Genomic DNA, 21,080 nt, shown 5'->3' with positions numbered 1-21,080 from the left:
AATTCTACAACAATTAACCTTAGAACCTGCAAAGACAAACACATTTTTTTGCAACGGGACATGCCCCCTGTACAGGCTGAGCGAGAGAGTACCCCCCCAACACCTCCTGTTACTTATGTTTACCAATTCAGAGACTGGACAGTATCAGGGAAAGATCATATTCTCTAACCCTGACATTATAGCAGTCTTACACCACTGTCGATAATCTTTCCTTTTGACAAAACATAACACCTAGGAACACTGATGACAAAATAAGCAGTCTATCAGGTGAATACCTATACACACACACACACATATATATATATATATATATATATATATATATATATATATATATATATATATATATATATACACGTGTGTGTGTGTGTGTGTGTGCTCGTGTGTATGTCTGTATGTAAATATGACTGTATTACTTTAGGTTGATATACACTGACATCAGTACACATTACATCGATGCCAACACATCAACAACACACTTGCCAAAATCCAAATTCAAAGTTGTTAAAACTACAGTAATGACAAAAAGAAAAAAGAAGTCTCCTTTTGTGATTGTTGAAATGAACAAGAAAAACACTTTGACCACTAACTTGCAGTCATACTCTATCTGCATAGTGGTACTGTTAGGGAAAGGGTGTTTTACTAAGCTAATATGGAAGGCTGGGGTTGGGGCAGAAGAAGGGTTAGTACACATGAGTAAGGGTGGGGGGGGGGGCTTACTACATGTCCTTTCCCTAACAGTACCACTAAACAAGGACCATACATACACATACACAAACACACACACAGCAGTATACAAGCACAACACTAAAGCTATCCCCTTCTGTAGCACTAACTGTAGCCCTAACCTGTAAACATACAGCTCGGGTATCAAAATTTTAGGGAAATATGAAAGTTTCAGTATTGTCACCAACTCCTTACCATGAGCATACTTAGAGCTCCTCAGTACAAGTTACATCTGATGTTACACCTTTCTTTCATTCTTGCATCTCAGTACATTCAACAACTTCCAACCCTAGAAAAAGTTGTCAATGACTTTTATAGTCAACAGAGTACATGGTGACTCTGTGTGTGTGTTTACGCATATGTATGTATATGTCCAACAAAGGAACCAAAATGTAGTTTTTATTCAAATAAAACAAGCGTAAACTGGTTTCACAGTATATCCAACAACTCCATCAGTATGAATCTGAAACAACTGCTATTTACAAAGTATTATATAACCTCTCCTGATCACATGATCATGATGTCACAAAACATATTCCTTTTAAAGGAATATTATTACAAATGAAACCAACAACCGAGTGTGTATAATCTCAAAAAAAAAAAAAAACCTGCAGTTCAGTATTTAAATGTATAGATGGAAACTCTCTGCAAAAAAATGTTATTTATTTGAGTGGTTGATTGGGGGTAAAAAAATTCTCATCTCTATTTAACATTTCCTACATGAAATGATCCAAAGCCATGGGTCCCAGAATCTGCCTGTGATGTGGGTCATTGTGTTTCTAAATAAAATACGTTTTTTTTTACATATTATATCACTTACATGTGCTTTCAGAACATGTGTAGTCTGACCCACATAGAAACTTCCACATACATATTCTACCAAATATGCCACCCACCTGGTATTACATGAGAGAAATTCCCTCGTCTCTAAAGTCTCAGGAGTATTAGTTGTGAAATGGTTAGTCTGCTTTTAGTGCTTTGTTTAGACACACTGACCCACACATTCTCAAAATCTTACTGAATGTCCTTAGTAAATTTTTCCTTTTCATTTAGTTTCTGATGCTGTTTTCTAAAGGTAGCCATAATCCTTACAGAGTCATTCATCAGTTCACACAGGGCCGGTCATCACTCGACACAGTTCAGACCACATGCATAGACCAACACATGGTGAGACTCTTAAAAGTAACAGCCTAAACCACAGAGGCATCCTAAATATAACTAGAGTGGCAAGTGCACTCAGAAACACCCATCACAGGCAGCACCCTGCACAAAATGTACATCTAGGAGTCGCACTGACTCGGTTCAAAAGCCCATAAGGCATCCAGCCCTCTACACAATCCAGTATTCTTGTCATATGTGAAAACACGATGACAAAAACTGATCCACCACTCAGCAGGCTGTGCAAGGAGAGGGTCATGGTCAGTTGCCTTTGTGAAGCCAGGACTCACCATGTTACACAAGCACTCATATCTTTGCAGCACAAGTGCACATATAAGATCATTGTACATGTGGGTGTAAATTATATGAAACGTACCTCCCTGGACTAGATTAAGACAGACAGACAAGATAGAGCTCTTAGAATGCATGTCTGGGGGCAGGTATAATCCTAGCCTTGAGCAGTGTCCTACCGCCACCAAGAATAATACCATAATGGACTTATAAGATGGCTGCACACTGATCAGTAAGTTGAAAACAGAAATTGTTACAGAAAAGTCCAGTGTAGCTGTCTGGGTGAAATTCAGTCACTGGCTATTAATTGCACATTCTGGTTGCCAACAAAGATGAAGTTTGGAAATCTGAGATGAAATAAATCAGAAAAGAAGTAGGGAAAAACTCTGACTGGGGAGAATCCTGCATCTGTTCAGGAAAAAGCAGTCAATGTTTCAACTTTGGTACATGAGATGGCTTCCTGTAATTTTGAGGAGAAAGAAATCAGATCTACACAGAGGTACTTAAAATACATAAAACACTGAAAGAATATATCAATTTGTATAACAAAAGACTTCAAAAATAGAAGAAGCTTTAGCCAGCTGTTCAGATGAGGTGTAAAACTGCTAAAATCAGAAGCTGAAATGAAGAAAAGGCTGGCTGAATGTGAGACTTCTTAAGAAGAACTGTTTACAAAATAAAAGAGTTAGAAAATAGCACAAAAAAATCTGCTGTTTTAGATAAACTGGAAGGAACAAGACTGTATTACTGTTATGAAATGATAAATAAGCAACTTAACTAGTGTTCCACCACAATATTTGTTAATTGAGAGGGCACATTGTGTGTATGTTCTAAACCTGGCCACAAGAAAACAGCCAAGACCCATATAGTAAAGTTGCAAACATACCAGAAGAAAGATTTCATCCTGACAAAATTTTCGCAAAAAGAAAAAGTATTAAAAATTAGAGAGAACAGAGTATTTGTGGAAAATGATTATTAGCTGTACACCAAGCAGAAGAGAAGCCAATTTATCCCAGTAATAAGGGAATGTTGAGAGGCAGGTGTGAGATTCAAGCTGCTTTATCCAGCTGTCTTCAGAATATTTTTTTCATGGAGGATGAAAGACATTTTTTGATGCAGAACAGGCTAAGGAGGAAATTAGTAAGTTTATCTAAGAAAGAGTAAGCCACCAAGCGGAAGGGAACTGTGCCTGTCAATTTTCTGACAATAAAGCTTATAGATAGACTTTGCCAGTGAAATATTTTCCACTGTTTCAAAAGTAAATGTTTGAGAGAGAGAAAAAAAGCACAGGAGTTGACTAGAAGAATCAGGAGTACCTTGGTCTTGAACCAGAATCTGGTGATGGTAGACCGAGATGACGAGGAAGAAGACCAACAACACTGAAGTTAGTGAGTACATGGACGAGTAGAAAGCGTTAGTCACATTTGTGAAATATAGCTTTGCAAGAAAAAGTGGCTGAGATTTGTTGACTTTGTTAAACTTACAGGTGATCTGTAAAGTGTACAGCCCACTTTGTCATTAATGTTTAGAAGGACACTAGAGGGAAAGCTGTAAGTAAAGCAATCTTTTTTCTTATTAATACTTGTATAACGTATTTCATTAAATAATGTGCATGTTATATTGGAAAGCAGTTTTGTATAATGTGCAATCAGGAATATTTTAAATGTGGTGGTTCGTGTATTTAAGTGACTGTTGTGTATGTTAAAGATATTAAAGTAAAATGTTAAGTTGTCTATCTCGCCTTTGTTCTTGCTGGTTGGGATCAGAGCCGATCCTCGGCTCCGACTCGGCCATCTTCAATAGCTTGAGAGCTGTTTACTGGCTCGAGGCTAACCCTTATCCCATAATGCCTAGCAGTAGCTACCCAGATCTCGTTTGCCGCTTCAGCTGCAAGGTGTCATTTTTCTGGCTCAGGCTTGTATAGAGTTTTTTTGTAACTTTTTCACTAGAATTTAACTTTTCTAGTTTTTTATTATTAGAGATAGTTTTGTTTCTGTGATAGATAATTGTTTAGTTTATAGTATCCCTCTTTTTTGTAGAACTCGTTTAACTTAGAGAGTTCTCCCCCCCTCTACCACCCACCTTCTTGTCTGGTTAGCCATTTAAGTTAGAGGCTTTCCTTCTGCTTTTTTCTTATAGGCTAGCAGTTTAAATTAGAGGCTTTTCTATTATCTAAAAAAAAAAAATCCTTTAGCTATAGTCTTTCTAGTAGGTGTGTTTTTTGTAGACTGTATATTGCTTATTGTTATTGTTGTTATAATTGGTTTTCTTTCTGCTGTTAGGAATGTCAAAGGAATCCAAGGTTTCTGGGTTCACGAAGTGTGACTCATGCTGTCAGAAAATGTCTCTGACAGATGGGGACACTTCTTGCGTCTATTGTTTAGGCGCTGTACACCTGCAGGACTCTTGTTCTATTTGCCATGCCTTTAGTCCAAGAGTCTTGCAGGAGCGTAAGAATAATCTGATTCTTAGGGGTCTTTTAAAACCCCAGGATTCACCGGCCAAGAGCTCACAGCCAGTGAAATCCCCTAAATCCACTAAGCCATTGGCTCCAAGTTCGGAGCCATCTTCGGTCCAGGATTTACCTTCTACGTCAGTTCCGGCTGGCACCGACAAGGCAATCTCCCCGTCAGCTCCATCAGAGGCATCAGAGCCGTCACGGAGCCACAAGAGGCTGAGGTCCCCTTCACTATAGTCGGTGCATTCGGCTCCTCGGTCTCCTTTACTTCAGAGCGAGCGTAGTCACCAATCCTCTCACTCCTCTCGATCCTCTAGACTGTTGGATCATGACGTGGAGAGAGTGGTCAGTAGGTTGCTAAAGTCGCAGGCACTAGCTAAATTGTTGTCCAGCCCTTCTCAACAGGTATCTGCTCCGTCCACTTCTCTCGATGTTCTTCCTCCGACTCCAATGAGTTTGAAGCCGGAGTTCGTTGGGGTTCGAGTAGTGGAACCGTCTATTCCAATAACTCTATCTCCTTCTGTTCCGACGTCGGCTCCGACCCCCTCGCTGGTACCTTCCATCGAGGGATCTGGGTGCCAGGGCTCCCTCGTCGGCTCCGAGGGGGCGAGTGGCATTGGACCCTTGTCCGACCCCGTTCTCCCTCTCGGAGCTTCGGCGCAGGTGAGCTCGGCTTCAAGATCGGCCTTGGAGCCATCTCCCTCCGTTCAGCGAAAGATTCCTATTTCTTTGGAACCGGATCTTTCTCTGCATCTTGGCAAGGACGCCTTCAATGTCATGCGGAGTGTGCTGTCCCCTGAGTCAGCTCCACCGGCTCCATCCCCTGTAGTGCCTGTGCCAACCTCTGCTCCTCCTCCAGACCCTAAGTGTAGGGAACCGATGCTCCAGGACACCCTATTGGGTGTTTCCTCCTCTTCTGAGGCCTCTCCTGATCACTCAGAAGAGCCCCCTTAGAAGAAAAAGTGTAAGAAGAAGCACATTGACTCCCCCAAGTCTGTCACTTCTGATACAGACTTAGATGATTCGGAAGGGTCCCCGAGATCCCCCTCTGAAGATGTTTCCTTCTTGGACATCCTAGAAATGCTTAAGCAGAGGGGGAACTGGAATCCCCTAGCCCCTTCTGAGGATGAGTCTCTATTTATGGATGCCTTTGGTTCCCAACCTTCCACCTCCTGGGTGTCTCCGCCTTTCGATCCACGTATGACATTGGTGGCCTGAAAGGCTTGGTTAGCTCCGGATACAGTGGAACCAACTCCGAGGAGACCTAGTAAATTCATTTCAGCACCCCAGGATAAGCAGTTCCTTTCGAAAGGTGTCCCTGTTGATGATATGGTGGTAGCAGCAACCACCAAAAAATAGTTAGTGGAGACCTCTTCATCCGTCCATTCCCAGCGAATATTCGCTTCAGCGACCTTCTCTATGAGGTCACTGAATTACCTGTGTCATTTTACCCGACTTCAAAGGGATCTCCTTAAGGAGCTCAGAGATACCCTCCAAGATCCAACAGCTGAGGGAGCACAAGCCAAGGTAGCTTCCCAGCTAGCGATGCTTAATTCTGTTGTTAACTCCTCCATGAGGCTCATTTCCTATGCAGCCGATGGGGCGAGTAGAGCCGCAGGTACCAGGGTGGCCCTTAGGAGGCATGCTTGGATGTGGGTGTGTAACTTTGCGGAACCCTTTAGAGTGTCCTACACCATCACTCCCTTTGATTGTTCCTTTCTTTTTGGACCACAGGTGAAAGACTCTTTGACTAGGTGTGAGCAAGATGGCAAGACTCTCTCTGCCGTGGGAGTCCGTTTTTCCACTCCCTCTAGACCTTACCCCAAGGGTCAGAGGAGTGGGAAGATGTGGTTCTGTAGTGATTTTTCCTCCAGAGGCAGAGGGGGAAACGATAATAATAGATGCCTCCCTCGTTGCAGAGGGGGTCCGCAGAACCAGGGCAACAGAGAATCCTTCTCTGATAAGCCCTTCCAGCATCCCTGAAGGGTTGCCTGGCTGCTCAACTCTGGAGGCAGTCGGGGGAAGACTTTTGCTGTACCCAAAAGCCTGCAAAGTTTAACACAAGACAGATGGGTACGGTCCGTTATATCCGGAGGTTACAAAATTCCCTTCAACCCCCTTTACAGTCAAGGAAGACCCTTCCAGATGTTCCACCCAATCTGAAGGAGCAAGCAGTAATAGAAGTTTCAAAACTGCTAGAAGAAAGAGCCATCCAGGAAGTCCCGGCAGACCAGCACGGGTCCGGAACTTACTCAAGGTTCTTTTTAGTACCAAAAAAGACAGGGGACTGTAGAGACCGATTCTGGATCTCAGCAGACTAAACAGGTCTGTGCAAAGAACAAAGTTTCAGATGGTCACGCTACAGTCCATTCTACCCTTTCTGGGTCAGGACAATTGGATGTGCTCGATAAATCTTCAGGACGCGTACTACCATATAGAGATGGATAGGCGCTCCAGGAGATATCTTCACTTCCGGCTGGGGGCCAGTCATTATCAGTTCAGAGCTCTGCCCTTTGGTCTCGCCACAGCCCCCAGGGTGTTCACCAAATGTATGGCAGTGGTCACGGCTCACCTGATGCGTTAAGGATTCCAGGTGTTTCCGTATCTAGACAACTGGCTCCTTACTGCTACCACCAGGCATCAACTCATACAAGCACGGGACTACACAATTACAATCTGCTCCCAGCTTGGCATTACAATAAATTTAAAAAAATCTCCCTTTTTGCCCTGTCAATCTATCACTTACGTCAGAGCAGACTTAGACACAAGGGATATGTTTGCAAGGCTACCACTAGAAAGGGTGTCCGCAATCCGTCAGCAGGTTCTGATGCAGAGCAAAAGGATCCAAGTCAGGTACGTCCTTCAAACTCTGGGTTCCATGGCAGCAGCCATTCTTCTAATCCCACTGGCGCGCTTTCATATGAGAATTCTTCAGTGGCTTCTGTTTACGCAGTGGTCTTTCCAAGAGCTACCCATGACTTACATGATCATGATCACGGATGCATGCAAAAGACATCTTTCTTGGTGGATGGTCTCCCCACTAGTTACTCAGGGCAGACCTTTCATACATCCCCCTCCGGTAGCCACAGTGACGACAGACGCCTTCCTGATAGGGTGGGGGGGCATTATCTGGGCAGGACAGTCCAAGGCACGTGGCAGTCTCACAAGTACCATCTGCACGTAAATGTCCTGGAAATGAGAGCCGTGCTCCTGGCATTGCAAGCCCTTCAAGACTCTCTTCCTTCTGGGACCATTGCTATTCAAACAGACAACATGTCAGTGGTGTGGTACATCGACAAGCAGGGCGGAACCAGGTCCTACCCCCTGTGTCGAGAAGCACTCAGACTTTGGCAGTGGGTGATTTCCTCCCAACGTTTTCTGATTGTGACACACATCCCCGGGAGATTCAACATCATAGTGGGCAGGCTCAGCAGGGCTATTCTTATGCCTCACGAGTGGTCTCTGAATCAGGAAGTTGCGAATCTTGTTTTCCGCAAATGGGGACAGCCTTGCTGTGATCTCTTTGCCACCCCCTTCAACAGCAAATCCAGCAACTACTTCTCCCTTCTTCCGCTTCCAGGTCACATACCCAGAGACGCTCTAGTCCACGATTGGCCCCAGGGACTTCTTTATGCCTTTCCTCCTTTCCCCCGATACCCAAACTTATACAGAAAGCAATATCGTTGGGTTGCAAAATGATCCTCATTGCTCCTTACTGGCATCGACAGATATGGTTCTCGTTCCTGCACTGTTACCTTCTCGATCAACCCTGGACCATGGACCCAATTCCAGACCTCCTGGTTCATCATTCAAGTGGGTTGCATCAGTCCCTCAAAACTCTCCAGCTCACAGCTTGGTTGCATCACTTCCAACCTTAGCCAGGCTTCCCAGCATTTCCCCAGCAGTCCGTGACATTATCGTCTCCTCTCACAAGTCTACAACGAGGAAAACTTATGCTAGCAAATGGAAACGTTTTTCTTGTTGGGCAGAGGCTAGGAATGTGGATCCCTTTTCAGCCCCAGGCCACAACATCCTGGAATTCCTAACACAACTGTTTCACTCTGGGTCCGCTTCTTCTATGATCAGGGTACAAATGGCGGCCATTTCTAACTTTCATGTTGTTTTTTCGAACTCTAACATTATCTCATAAGCTCTGTAAAGCTTTTTTGAGAGGGACAACTCTTCTTAGGCCTCCAGTGAGAGATCCCCCTCCTCCTTGGGACCTTAATTTAGTCCTATCCCCCTCCTCCTTGGGACCTTAATTTAGTCCTAACCTCCATAATTCTGCCCCCTTTTGAACCAGCAGTGTCCTGCTCTATCAAGTTTCTATCTTGGAAGACACTCTTTCTGGTAGCTATTACTTCAGCCAGATGCGTCTCCGAACTTCAGGCGCTATGTGTTCGTCCTCCATACTTGGTTTTTCCTAAGGACAGGGTTGCTCTGAGGACTAGTCCTTCATTTCTCCATAAAGTCTACTCAGAAAACAATTTAAACCAATCTGTAGATCTTCCTGTGTTTTTCCCTAATCATACCAACAAGGCAGAGTACAAATTACACCAATTGGATGTTCATAGGCAATTGCATTTTTACCTGCGCAGAACTAAAGAAGTAAGGAAGTCGGACCAACTATTCCTTTCTTATGCCTTGGGCAAACAAGGTCTCCCCGTTTCCAAGGTAACCTTGTCCAGATGGTTGTCACACATTATTTCTTTCATTTATCAGTTAAGGAAGAAACAGTTACCTTTTAAACCGAAAGGTCATTCTACGAGGGCCTTGGCCACCTCTGTAGCCTTCCAATCTAGGTTGCCCATGGATTCCATCTGTGCAGCTGCCATGTGGGCAAACCCTCATACCTTTATTTCTCATTACAGGTTGAATATGGTCTCCAGGAGCAGAGCTGACTTTGGTTCCACTGTTCTGAAGAGTCTGTTCCACTGAGCCACCCAGGATTTTAGGTGCTAGGGACGCTGTCCCAACCAGCAAGAATGAAGGCAAGATAGACAACTTAACATAAAGAAGTTATGTACCTACCATAACATTCCATGTTAGTTGTGTTCATCTCGCCTTCCTTCCTGCGTCCCACCCTCCGTCCCCCTGTCCTAGTGGATCGAGAGGAGTTTTTCTGTTTCACTGGCTGTGTGTTCTCTTGTTTCCTCTATTGACTTAGAGAATATGGCAGGTATAGTCAACTGATTTTTTGACTAGTTTATTCTGTTGTTATGTCTGGAGTTAGCTATTTCAAATGAGATCTGGGTAGCTGTCGCTAGGCATTATGGGATAAGGGGTAGCCTCGAGCCAGTAAACAGCTCTCGAGCTATTGAAGATGGCCGAGTCAGAGCCGAGGATCGGCTCCGATCCCAACCAGCAAGAAGGAAGGCGAGATGAAGACAACTAACATGGAACGTTATGGTAGGTACATAACTTCTTTTTCTTTTTCGTAATTATAAGATGTAATAGGCTTTACACTGTAAGAAGGTTAGGAAGATTGGACAAATCAAGTTTAATATAATGTGATCTTGGGCTGCTGAGGTGGGGGAGTGGTGTAAAAGTGTACTGATTTTATTATATGTAGAATTAAGGTAATAATTTCTCGTTTTTACAGGGGTGGATATCTAGATTGATGTCCTTGGCTTGGGACATGGACAGATTTTTTTAAGAAAATAGGCTTAAAAAATAAGACAAAATGGTGAGAGGCATGAAAACTGCTAAGCTTCTCAACTCTACGAAGTTATTAGCTTTTTTTTTTCTGTTAGCAAATGCACTCAGTGGGTAACATGTAGTCTGCAGCTGTATACAGTTGGCAAGGAGAAGTATGTACATTGTGTTCTTAGTGGAAAGTACGAATATTACGTCAAGCATCTGCAAAGTTATCTGTTTTCTTCTCATTGTTGACTGCTTTTATTTGGAGACCAATTGTTTAAGGTACAAGTTATTAATCGAGAGTTCTGAGCACTGTTTGCTGAGAGAAATGCAAAATTTAATGGTACAGTGGCAAGCAGTTCAGTGAAAAATAAAGTCAGAAATTGGGGGAAGTAAATAAGAAATAGTGGCCTCCCTAGCAGTCTTTATACTTGGTTGATCAAAATGAAGTTTTAAAATGTCAGTTTCAGATGTTTTGCACACGTACCTTCACCATTATGATTTCCCTTAAGTCTGGAGCTTCCCCACTTGCCGTTTTGTCCTGGAGAAGGAAATTAGAAATATTCACCAGGTAAATAAGGCATTTCCTGCTACCAGGCAACCATTAAACAGGACGTTGTGGTACTGCATGGCACACTGACATCATCGAGTGGTATGGAGTAAAGGGAAACAAGAAGCTTTAATCCTGGATTGTGGCTGACTTTTGGCATGTCTGAAAGTTAGCTATTAATTGTAAAGTTGCAAGCCAATTTTTTTGTTGACTATTAATGCTAGTCATCTCTTCCAGTAGCAATTCCTCAGATGATGAAGCCCTGTCTTTCACTCTTCACAGGCATATATATACAGTTGTTAAAAGTGTGTTGAGTAACTGGTAAACAGCAGGTGAATTATGTAGTGAGATAACAGAATGTGATTGTGGTTTGTTAATGCAACTGCTCATATAAAACAAAAACTTACTTATCTAGACACAGTCTTGACACTGCTGAGTTAACTAGAGTGAGATTGCAAAGTTCCAGCTGAAGGGGCTATTCCCTTTCAGTACTAGATTCCCCAAAGCTAGCAGCCACTTTTATATGCAGTCCATACCATATATCTAGACCTGGTCAAGGCCTTTAACACTATTCCCCATGCAGGCATTACTGGTAGATTTGTAAATCTGAATATAAATTCTTATGTTGTGTGGTACATCGCTAACTGGTTGTTTGACCTAACCCATGGGATTACAATCCCAAATGCTACTTCTGAAACTGATAAAGTTGCAGGTAGTGTACCACGAGCCTCGGTTTTGGGCCCTCTCCAAACTGACATTTATTTGTCATTCAGAACATCACTCTTGGCTTGTGGTTAATTAAGTTTGCAGATGACTATACATTAGGTGCTGTTATCAGATCTCTAACTGATTGACAGTTACTGTAACATAGGTTAGAGCATGTTAAAAATTGGTGCAAAAACAACATATCGTAAGCATAGTTCATTTTAGTAAACAAGAGACTTTTACTATTTAGGTGATGCTCCCCTGAAATCAGACACTGTTGTAAGTGATTTAGGTGCTCTAGTTGATAATTCCTTATCGTTTCTCCAGCATGTCTCCATAGTAGTTGTGAAAGCCTTTTATTTGACTCATCTGATTTCCAAAGGCATCTCCACTAGATCCAAAGAAGTCTTAAATTTCCCTTGCTTGAGATGTGTAACCCAGAAGACAGAAGTGTGTACGTGGATGATCTAGGGGTATGACTGTGATTATTAAAAAAAATTTTTCTTTCCATTCCATTTGGGTCAAATTTTGGAATTTACTGCAAACGGAATACCCACAGAGAAAACCAATAGCAAAAAGAAGGTTCAGAAAAGGTAGGTGTTCCGATTGCACTTGATCTTTCATACATTTAATAGAACAATGCTCAGTTTAGTTTTATTTATAGGTAGCTAGTGCATCTTTTTCTAGACCTAAAAGTTAAAGGAAAGAGTATTTAATTATATTAAGCAATGTAGGGCGCAAATAGTGTTGCACAAGACATATTTGGATAGACGTGAGCTTGTGAATTTGACAGATAAACAGGGTCAGGATGGATATTCGGCAGAATGTCAGGCACAAAGGAAAATGGGAGTAATAATGGGCTCCCGTAGTAAAAGATGAGAGAGAAATACAGTAATAATAGATTTATGGTAATAAGGGGCTGTTGGCAAGGGGGAGGATTGCATTGGCTTGTGTTTATATTAAACTAGAAATTGCTAAAGCTTAAGAAACGTTTGGGAGAAATAACCAGCTTTCAAGAGGGAATTCTGTTTGCAGGTGAGTACTGGAACTTGATTGGCAATGGTGTGAATGTATTGGGGTCCTAGAAGGGGAAATATAACAAAAGAGGGCATAATTTTGAAGAAGTTTATGAAAATATTTGGTATGGAAGATATGAACTCTGTAGCAGGAACTAGGCTAGAATTTGCATATTATTTCCCAAGATGCAGTAACTGAACTAGACTGGATAGAAATTGTATGTCACAGGAGCATGTACATTAAATTGAAAGCTTTGACACACATCCAGTAACTATGCCAGATCATGCAATTAAAAAAATTGTAAGGTAAAAATACAGGGTCATGAAAACAAAAGAAGAAACACTTGGGCTTTTCTACTTGCCAGTTAAAAACAGAGGAATTTAAGGAACAGACACAGGAACTTATTTAAGAGTTTTTAGAGAATATATAAATTTCTTTAGAAGAGATAGCTAGTGAGTGGGATACAATAAAAAGAGATATTATAAATAGGGTAGAAATAAAATAGAAAAAGATTTGGTTAAGAAGTAATAGGAATTATTCAGAGGAGCTGACAAAGGTGAAAGTGTTGCAGAACAAGGGGAATCTCACAGAACAAGAGGAGTGACCACAGACTGCTAAAGGGAAAATAAGGCAGTATCTAGATAGTGTGCATGAGTTTAGAATGATTGCTGTTAAGCAATTATTTTTAGATGACAACTAGAGCAAAACATTTTAGCATAACCACTTGAGCAATATGCAGTAGAAAAGGTTATTGCCAAACTTAAGGAGGCTTAAACAAGAAAATAACAAGAGAAACATATAGAGTTACTAGAAATATTGGCAATTGTAAGAAAACTGATGTAAAGCAGAGTTATGTGGAAATAAAAGAAGCACAAATGATTATATTTATGGAAGAATTAATTATGCCAAGATAACTAAGAGGAAGGCGAGGCTCAACAACTAATCTACCAGGATGTCTCCAAGAACAGATGGTATTTATGTGGAAGATGGGTAGTTAGGAGGGAAGAAAGTGATGAAAATTTGGAAGATTTCATTTAATAGTATTTTAAAAGGAGATGAAGCAGTAGCATTTTGAAAGAGTGCTGTGGTGGCAGTATTATTCAAAAGTGTGTGACTGTGTGTGGCAGCATGAAGTGTGAACAGTATTTAACACTGTTACTTGCTTCTCAGTGCTGTTCTCATATGACTGCCGTCTCTGTAACATTCTGAGAAGGTTTTAAAGCTTGTGCTTTTCTACTAATGCTATTTCCCTTGTGCTACCATCTTCATTACTGTTAGTTGCTTTCTGATGTAGTACCCCTGTGACTGTTGTCTGTTTGTCAGAGTAGGGACTGATTTTGTAACAGCAAGGTTCATACTCAACAGCCTGCCTATAAAAAGCTTGTTTTAGTTGGGTTCGTATTTATGAATCCGGCAGTAATCAGAGTACTCCATATATTATATTTCTGTTTTTGTAAGCATTCCGCTTGATGGTTAGTGGGGTTTGTGAATCTGCTTGATATACAGTATTTTGTGCATTATTTAATAAATTCTCTTCTTTTATTCATCATACTTAATGATAAATTTAAAATGTTTAAACATGTATCGGTCTGCTTTATAATATTGCCACTGTTCATGATTCTGGTTTGATTTAAGAAGTGAGCAACTAATGACAGTCCTGTGGCATAGAGAGAAAAATTCCTGACTATGACACAGCTGACCTGAGTTCACGTTGGCAGTTGTTGAGGTTGAAAACACTATCCTAAAGTTGCTGTTGGAGATTAGCGATCAACAGATGTTTCTGCTTAAAAGTGGGGCAAGATTTCTTGAGGAGTTGCTGATGCAGCTGGCATGCCATCTGATAGGTCCATTGCATGCTTACTCTTGAGCATTTGTTGAAATGCATTGAGAAATGCCAGGAGCGGAGGAAAAGAAGCTTAAACCAAACTATGAATGAAAAATTCACTCAAGTCTCATCTCCAGAGAGAATGACCGCACCACAAGGATCTCACTTCTGGGGAATGAATAGGTCATTGGAGCACATAAGGATGGATGTTCAATAGTAGAAGGTGGTGCGGTCAGCATGAAAGGGGGAAGAAAAAAGCAAGACAAGCTTAGTTGAGGATTTTGACCTATGTGGCAATGTTAAACAAGCTGTTTATATTGTTTAAAAGAAAATGATAAGGGAAATGCGTTGTGAGTACAGAGTATTACGAATGAGTAGGTAGTTTAGTTAAGTAATGGAAAACCTGAGATGATAAAAAGGACATAGGTGGCATATGGATTCATGTCAAAGAAGAAAGCTACAGCTATAAACATTACAGATGAAGAATACAAAAATAATAAAAATACATAAGCATGGGGGAAGCATTTTTCTTTTGGCAACTGCCTCCTTCATCCTCACACTCCATTACTTAAACAGACTACACATATGCACAGGTGTAAAGAAGAAACAAACATCTTGTCTGCAGTAGTTCACTTCATCAAAGACCAAACAAAACAACATTTGCACATCAAAATCTTGATGGTATACAGCAAGCACAAATGCCAGATTACATATCATTAAAGAAAGAAAGAAATCTTTATCATGTGCTTCCTGTGTTTGCAGATTTCTAGTTTTTGTGTTCAACATTTCTGGGTTCCTTGTAGTTTGCTTCTAGTGAAATCTGCTCATTGCACAACAGGAATTGGAGAGTTAAAGGAAGGTGCCACCACCACAATAAAAAAGGTGATTGAAGACTGGAATAGAGTACTAATGAATGTTGTTATTGTAATACAGTGTGGAGCTTCAAGAAAACTGTATGGCATGTGGTACTGAGTACAGTGTGGAACATCAGCTTCTTAGGGTTTTTGCAGCCAGTGACTGGTATAGCTCAAAAATCTGCCCACTTCTTCTGCTTACATAGTAATGTCATGTTATGTTTGGGATTATAAGTGTGTTGAGAATTGATTTCCACACGAATGAGTTTTGCATATGCAGGTGGTTTATCCAGTCCTAGTTTTAAGGACTGAATTACAGCATTCATATTGGTGAAAGGTATTGTTCACATGTAAGAAAAGAGACCAAAGGCCATTGAGGACTCTGACACCCATAGTATTATGACTGCATTTGTTCGCCACTTCCACCCACTTGAACTTTTCTTCACTGTTTATCTATTCCATCAGCTAGCACATAGAAATTTTGTTTGAAGTGGAAGGGCATGGGCATTTAGAATATCTCTTTGAATACGTTGTCATTATGTTTGCTTTGTGAGCAAAAATTACTATTGACGTAGCTCCCATAAGATGCAGAATGCCAAATATTTGTTCCTCTGGGGTTCTTTTCTTTTAGCTAGAAGCTTGAATGTTATAATGCATATGCTGAAAGTGTTTTGGAATGTAATATGCTATGGATACAGTATAATTTTTCTTTCTTTCCTTTTTTTATTTCATCAGGTCTTGGATGGGAGTGTCTATGACCATCTTAAGGATTATCTAATGGTATTTAGCAGACTGGAGCTGGAGACATGCCAAGCTGTACACAGCACGTTCCAGTTTTTGTTAGAAAGTTCAAGCAGGGTAAGCATAAAGTCACATAAGAAATTGCTGGGAATGCAGTTCTTGTTTAAATTATCGAGCTGTTTGTGATAATGATATGTACACATTTTCTTCTGAAGTACTAACCTTGCTGGTCTTTTTTATGTAGCCAATGTCACTTTGATTTAATTAAAATATTGAGTAATACTCTTAAGCTAATCTTGAGTGACAGTTACCAAAAAGTCTGCCACATAGAAAAAAATTGCTAGTTTAGCTTTAATTTTGCATGTGCTTAGAGTAAATACAACCAGTAGGTAACATTAAGATCTGGTTGCCAAATTCAGTGCCTTTGGGGAGTTCTACAGCTAATAATATTTAGCTGAGGCTTGGGTGTACCTTTTTCTAGTTTTGTATGCACGATCCATCATACTCATTCCATTTCTGTCATGCAGTTGAGTGGCATATCCAGTGTGTACATAGATCTTTCAGCAGGCTGAGAGACTTTTTTTTTTTTCTTTCTTTTCCTTCTTCCCCAGGTTTGTAATCCACTAATTGCTGCAGTGAGTCAGATGGAATGAACTAAACTAAATCATGTTTATTTTGTTATGATCTGGACGTGTCATTCTTTTTTTTTTTTTCGTCTGAGGCTTTCATTAGGGAGGCTAGAGTTTATGATATAAGTGCTTCACACATCACTTTTGAAGAAGCATCTTGGTCATATGGAGGCAAAACTGAAAAGCTCAGTACCTGTATTCTCATTTCCATTCAACCATTTTCTTGCTGGGGTATATTTCAAATTAGATAGATTATTACTTTACTATCGGTAGGGCCTGGCTGTCCCATAATTTGAACTGGTTTAAATTGGTAGTTGAGGAATAAATCAATTTCAGTGAGCACTTTAAAAATATTACAAAAAGTAGAGTTGTGAAGGACAGGACTGATAAATCAGAGCATAATCTTTGGTAGTGGTACTATTCATTAATACACCTTGTGAAGCATTGCCATCAGCTAGTGATGTTTCTAGTGCAGTGTTGTAGCATCAAAATGATGTCTGTGGTGAATTATAGCTAGGGGTTGTTTAAAATCCTCTGCAAAAGCTCATGATCGTTAATATGAAAGTACTCTGATGCTTGGTAGCTTCCCTTCTCCATTCTGTGGCATTTATCTTACTACATCACAGGCTTTGCATGTGGTACTGATTTTGCCACGGGTTGTGGTTGGACTGCTGTTCTCAAGCAGTATGGCTGGATATGTCCTGTAGCAGATTGTTTCAGGAAAATCATCTAGCAGTAATCATTTCTTTAATCTTTTAATTTTTTCAGAAAAACATGATTTTTGTGGCATATTCATTGAACAAGCTTAAATCTACACAGTTATCTTTTTTTCCCTGCGGTAATGCAATTTTGGAGTGGATTACATACTTTAAAAGGATGCAGGTGACATAGTGCCCTATGAGAATGTTGTGGGGGTTTGTCTACCATTTAAGAGTTCTGTAGATGTGAGCCTGCTTAGTGAAACCAGCCATTTTATTTAATTTTTTTTGTTTTTAATTACTCATTTGTTGACTGGGGAGGGCACATTCAGGTTTATAAAGTGGTGGCCGGGGGAGACCACATTCAGGTTCATAAAGTGGTGGCAAATTGTTTAGCTTGAGCATAATATGTCCCATTCTGGGGTCATCTGTGAAATATAGAGACCATCAAAAAAGGGGTTGGCCAGTTTACTGGGTCATGGAGTTTTCCTTAATTTACTCTTATGATGACACAACAAGGCACTGACTGACACCAGTATTCTAGTCCCAAGGAAGGCCGTCAGGTTATCATCCCAAAATAAACCAGTCATCCTTTCCTGTAATAAAGAACTGATGTGATAACTTTGTGACATGGAAGGAGATATGACCAAAACATCAGGAAAAAATTCCCTCCCTTTGTATGTGTTTTTGTTGGGATTGTTGAAATATCATCTTAGGACTTCAGGACCTTGACTGTGTGTTGTGGAGTTATCGACACACTTTTCTTACAGTCCTAAGCAGTACCTTTTCCGTATACATTTCCTAGTCTTCTTGCATCCATTAATTTTGTGTCCAAATCTTGCAACCCTTTCTGAAGTTCACAAATCTCTTTTTCGTTACTTTTAATGCGATACCGTATCAAATCTTTACTTGGTCTGTCATGGACACCTTGCCATTCCTTTAATTTGTTCTTAACTTTGGAAAGAGCTGGATGTGGCTGATCCTATTCCCCACAAACCAGACAGAGTGCTGCATACCCCCAAGGGTAGACAACGTCATAGTAAGGGACTGTTTGTTGATTCCATAGTGGTGTCTGCTGTCACCAAGTGTAAGGACCTCGAGGACACTCAGACTATCCATCCTCCCAAGAGAGAACCACAGATGATGGATAAACTCTAGACATTTGTCTGCAAGTTTAGCACCTTTTCAGTCATGACATTGAACTTTCTGGTGCATATTATTAGGTTTCAGAGAGATCTGGCAAAATACGGTGTATATTGTGAAACAGATGCCTATAAGTGGGATGCCCATGCAGCAACTAATATATGTATTTCTTCACTTACCATGTTTAATCACAGTGCAATGGATAGAGCAAATAGAGTGATGGACTCAGACATTGCAATGTGGAGGCAAGCCTGGCCATGTCTCACAGATTTTGTGGACAAGTTCAAGGAGGCATTCGTCAGTGCTTCTTTTATCAGATCCGTATTATATGGGCAGAAGGTGAAAAACAAACTGTTACAGTGTGAGCAATAGGGCAAAAGGCTTACAGCTATTGGGGTCAAGTTTTGGGTCTATATTACGATACCAAAATGGCTAAACACCGAACACCATTTTATCGACACATAATTATCGAACTACAAGTTACGCAAATGGCCAGATCACCAGTTTTTTTCCTAGGAAAAAATATTGCTTGACTGTCACCATGAATTTGCCCTTTTCTCCACTGTAGTGTGATCTCGGAGTTGGTATATTTAGTTGGGAGGGTGGGGGGGGGGGGTACAGCCTTCCACTTTGTAATGTTTGAACTGGTGTGTCGTGTCTAGTTGGCCTACCAATTTTTTTCCCTAGAAAAAAATTGGTGATCTGGACAATCGGGTAACTATGTGTCGATGAAATAGCATTCGGTGTTCAGCCATTTTGGTGTCGTAATATAGACTCCAAGTTTTCAGGCCTGCAAAAGTTCAGTCAGAAAGGTGACAAAAACTTCTATTTTAGGAAGTCTCAGCAGCCCCATAATAGGCAAAACTATGACAGAAGACCCTGCGGTAGAGAGGACTTCTGATTTAACTGCCAGGCCAGTGGCAAAGGTGGTCCACATCAGCAAGGGTTCAGAGGTTCCTTTTCAGCTGCTCTTCAGTATGAACCATGAAAGGTTCCCTGATTGCTCTACACTGATGGCAGTCAGGGGATCTGCCCATGGAGTTGGCCCATCTGCATGACAAATTAGTATGGGAGATTATATCCACCGGTTACACTATACCCTTTGTAACAGTGTTCAGGCACTCACCCACATACCCCATGCAGTTCTACCCAGTCAGAAGAAAGTGACACAAAAGGAGGTGGAAAACATCTTGCAAAAAACAGCTGTCCAAGAGGTACCACCAGACCAGACAGGGTCCAGATTTTACTCTTGATTCTTCTTGTTGCTCAGAAATATGAGGGACCTTAGACCAATTCTTGTCCCAAGTCGTTTGAATCAGTACATGAAGGAGTACTTCCAGATGGTCATAGTGTAGTTATTCCTCCCTTGTCTACAGGTAAGAGACTGAATGTGCTCTTTGATCTACAGGATGCATAACTACATATAAAAATAGCAAGGTAATCAAGGAGATTCCTGCAGTTCCAAGTCATAACTGGTAATTATCAATTTCAGGCTCTCCGCCCGGGTGTTCACCAAATATATAGCTCTGATCACAGTACACATGTGACTACTGGGGTACACATCTTCTCTTACTTTGACAACTGGCTCATAGTGGTACATTCTGTGGAGAAATTTCTAACAGTAGGACAGATGTTCTTCGTGTTTCACTGTTGAAGTCATCACCTGTGGGGTTATCCCTGCTGTGGTAGCCCTCGGCTGGCCCGAATATCAGAGTCAGTGTTTTTCTGCGTCAGCTGCTGTCACCTGTAGACTGATGTCAGGTCGTCAGTGTTATAAAGCAAGGCAGCCGATGTCATTACATCAGTCTTTCTTGCCGGGGAGCCCATAGCAGAAGCACTTCACAAGTGTGCTGGTCGGTTGCTACCTGAGGTTGAATTACAGCGGAAAACGTCTAAAGCTAAGTACCCCATTGGGGATCCTTTTTTCTTTCACTAATTGATATCTGAAAAAGTTAACAATTGCGTCGCCTGTGGAAAGCAGACCCCACACCAAGACTTCTATTCATACTGTGTCACTTGTTTAGTTAGGCCCAGACAACAATGTCCCCCCATTGCCGGTTCTGTACCCTCTTTAATGCGAGAACCATTCGCCATCGAGCTCTTATTGTAGACAGGTATTTTTGTCTTCCATCTTCGCATTCCGAAATGGCATCCATCAGCCAACAATCCATAGACATTCCGAAAAAACGTAGAGATGAAGATAGAGACCACACAAGGCTAAGCCTTCTGATGACTCTACCACTAAACAGGTAGTAAGTTCTTCAGAATTCAGTGAGGTGCTTTCACAGCCCCTGATGCCCGATATGATATTTATGCAGGCCTCTACCAAGACCCTTTTGGAGTCTGGTGTGCCGCAGAAATCTTCTTCGTCTTCCGAGCCTTTGGCTGTCTCTGCCTCGGTTGGGTCCGGAGCCGTGACGCAGGGGGAGTCATTGATAGTTTTTGCCATAGAAGGGTGGTTTAGAACTCCCTGCCTTTGGGGCAGAAGTGGTACACCAGGTCTCTTCCATACTGCAGGAGGTCATAAGCCTTTTAAAGACCCCACATCCTACTGAGGACATGGTATTTAAGGTATTGGGACTGATAGCTGGCATGATTCCAGTAGTACTAAATGCAAAAATCAGTATGAGGACACTACTGTACAT

General features: G+C 41.3%; 1 protein-coding gene across 1 annotated transcript in view; it reads left to right on the top strand.

Moving 5' to 3' along the window:
* The window catches only part of FCHSD2 (FCH and double SH3 domains 2), a 3,469,714-nt gene that overhangs the window by 2,554,729 nt on the left and 893,905 nt on the right, over window positions 1-21,080 (top strand). The window contains exon 9 of the mRNA XM_044071145.1: window positions 15,960-16,082. Coding sequence (XP_043927080.1) covers window positions 15,960-16,082 — 123 coding nt within the window. The remainder of the gene's footprint in view (window positions 1-15,959; window positions 16,083-21,080) is intronic.

Source organism: Protopterus annectens, chromosome 5.part0 (genome assembly GCF_019279795.1).
Source record: "Protopterus annectens isolate FY-2018-M chromosome 5.part0, PAN1.0, whole genome shotgun sequence".
Taxonomy (NCBI): Eukaryota; Metazoa; Chordata; order Ceratodontiformes; family Protopteridae; genus Protopterus; species Protopterus annectens.
The sequence above is the reverse complement of the archived record's forward strand: the minus strand, read 5'-3'. Positions and strand labels throughout refer to the sequence as shown.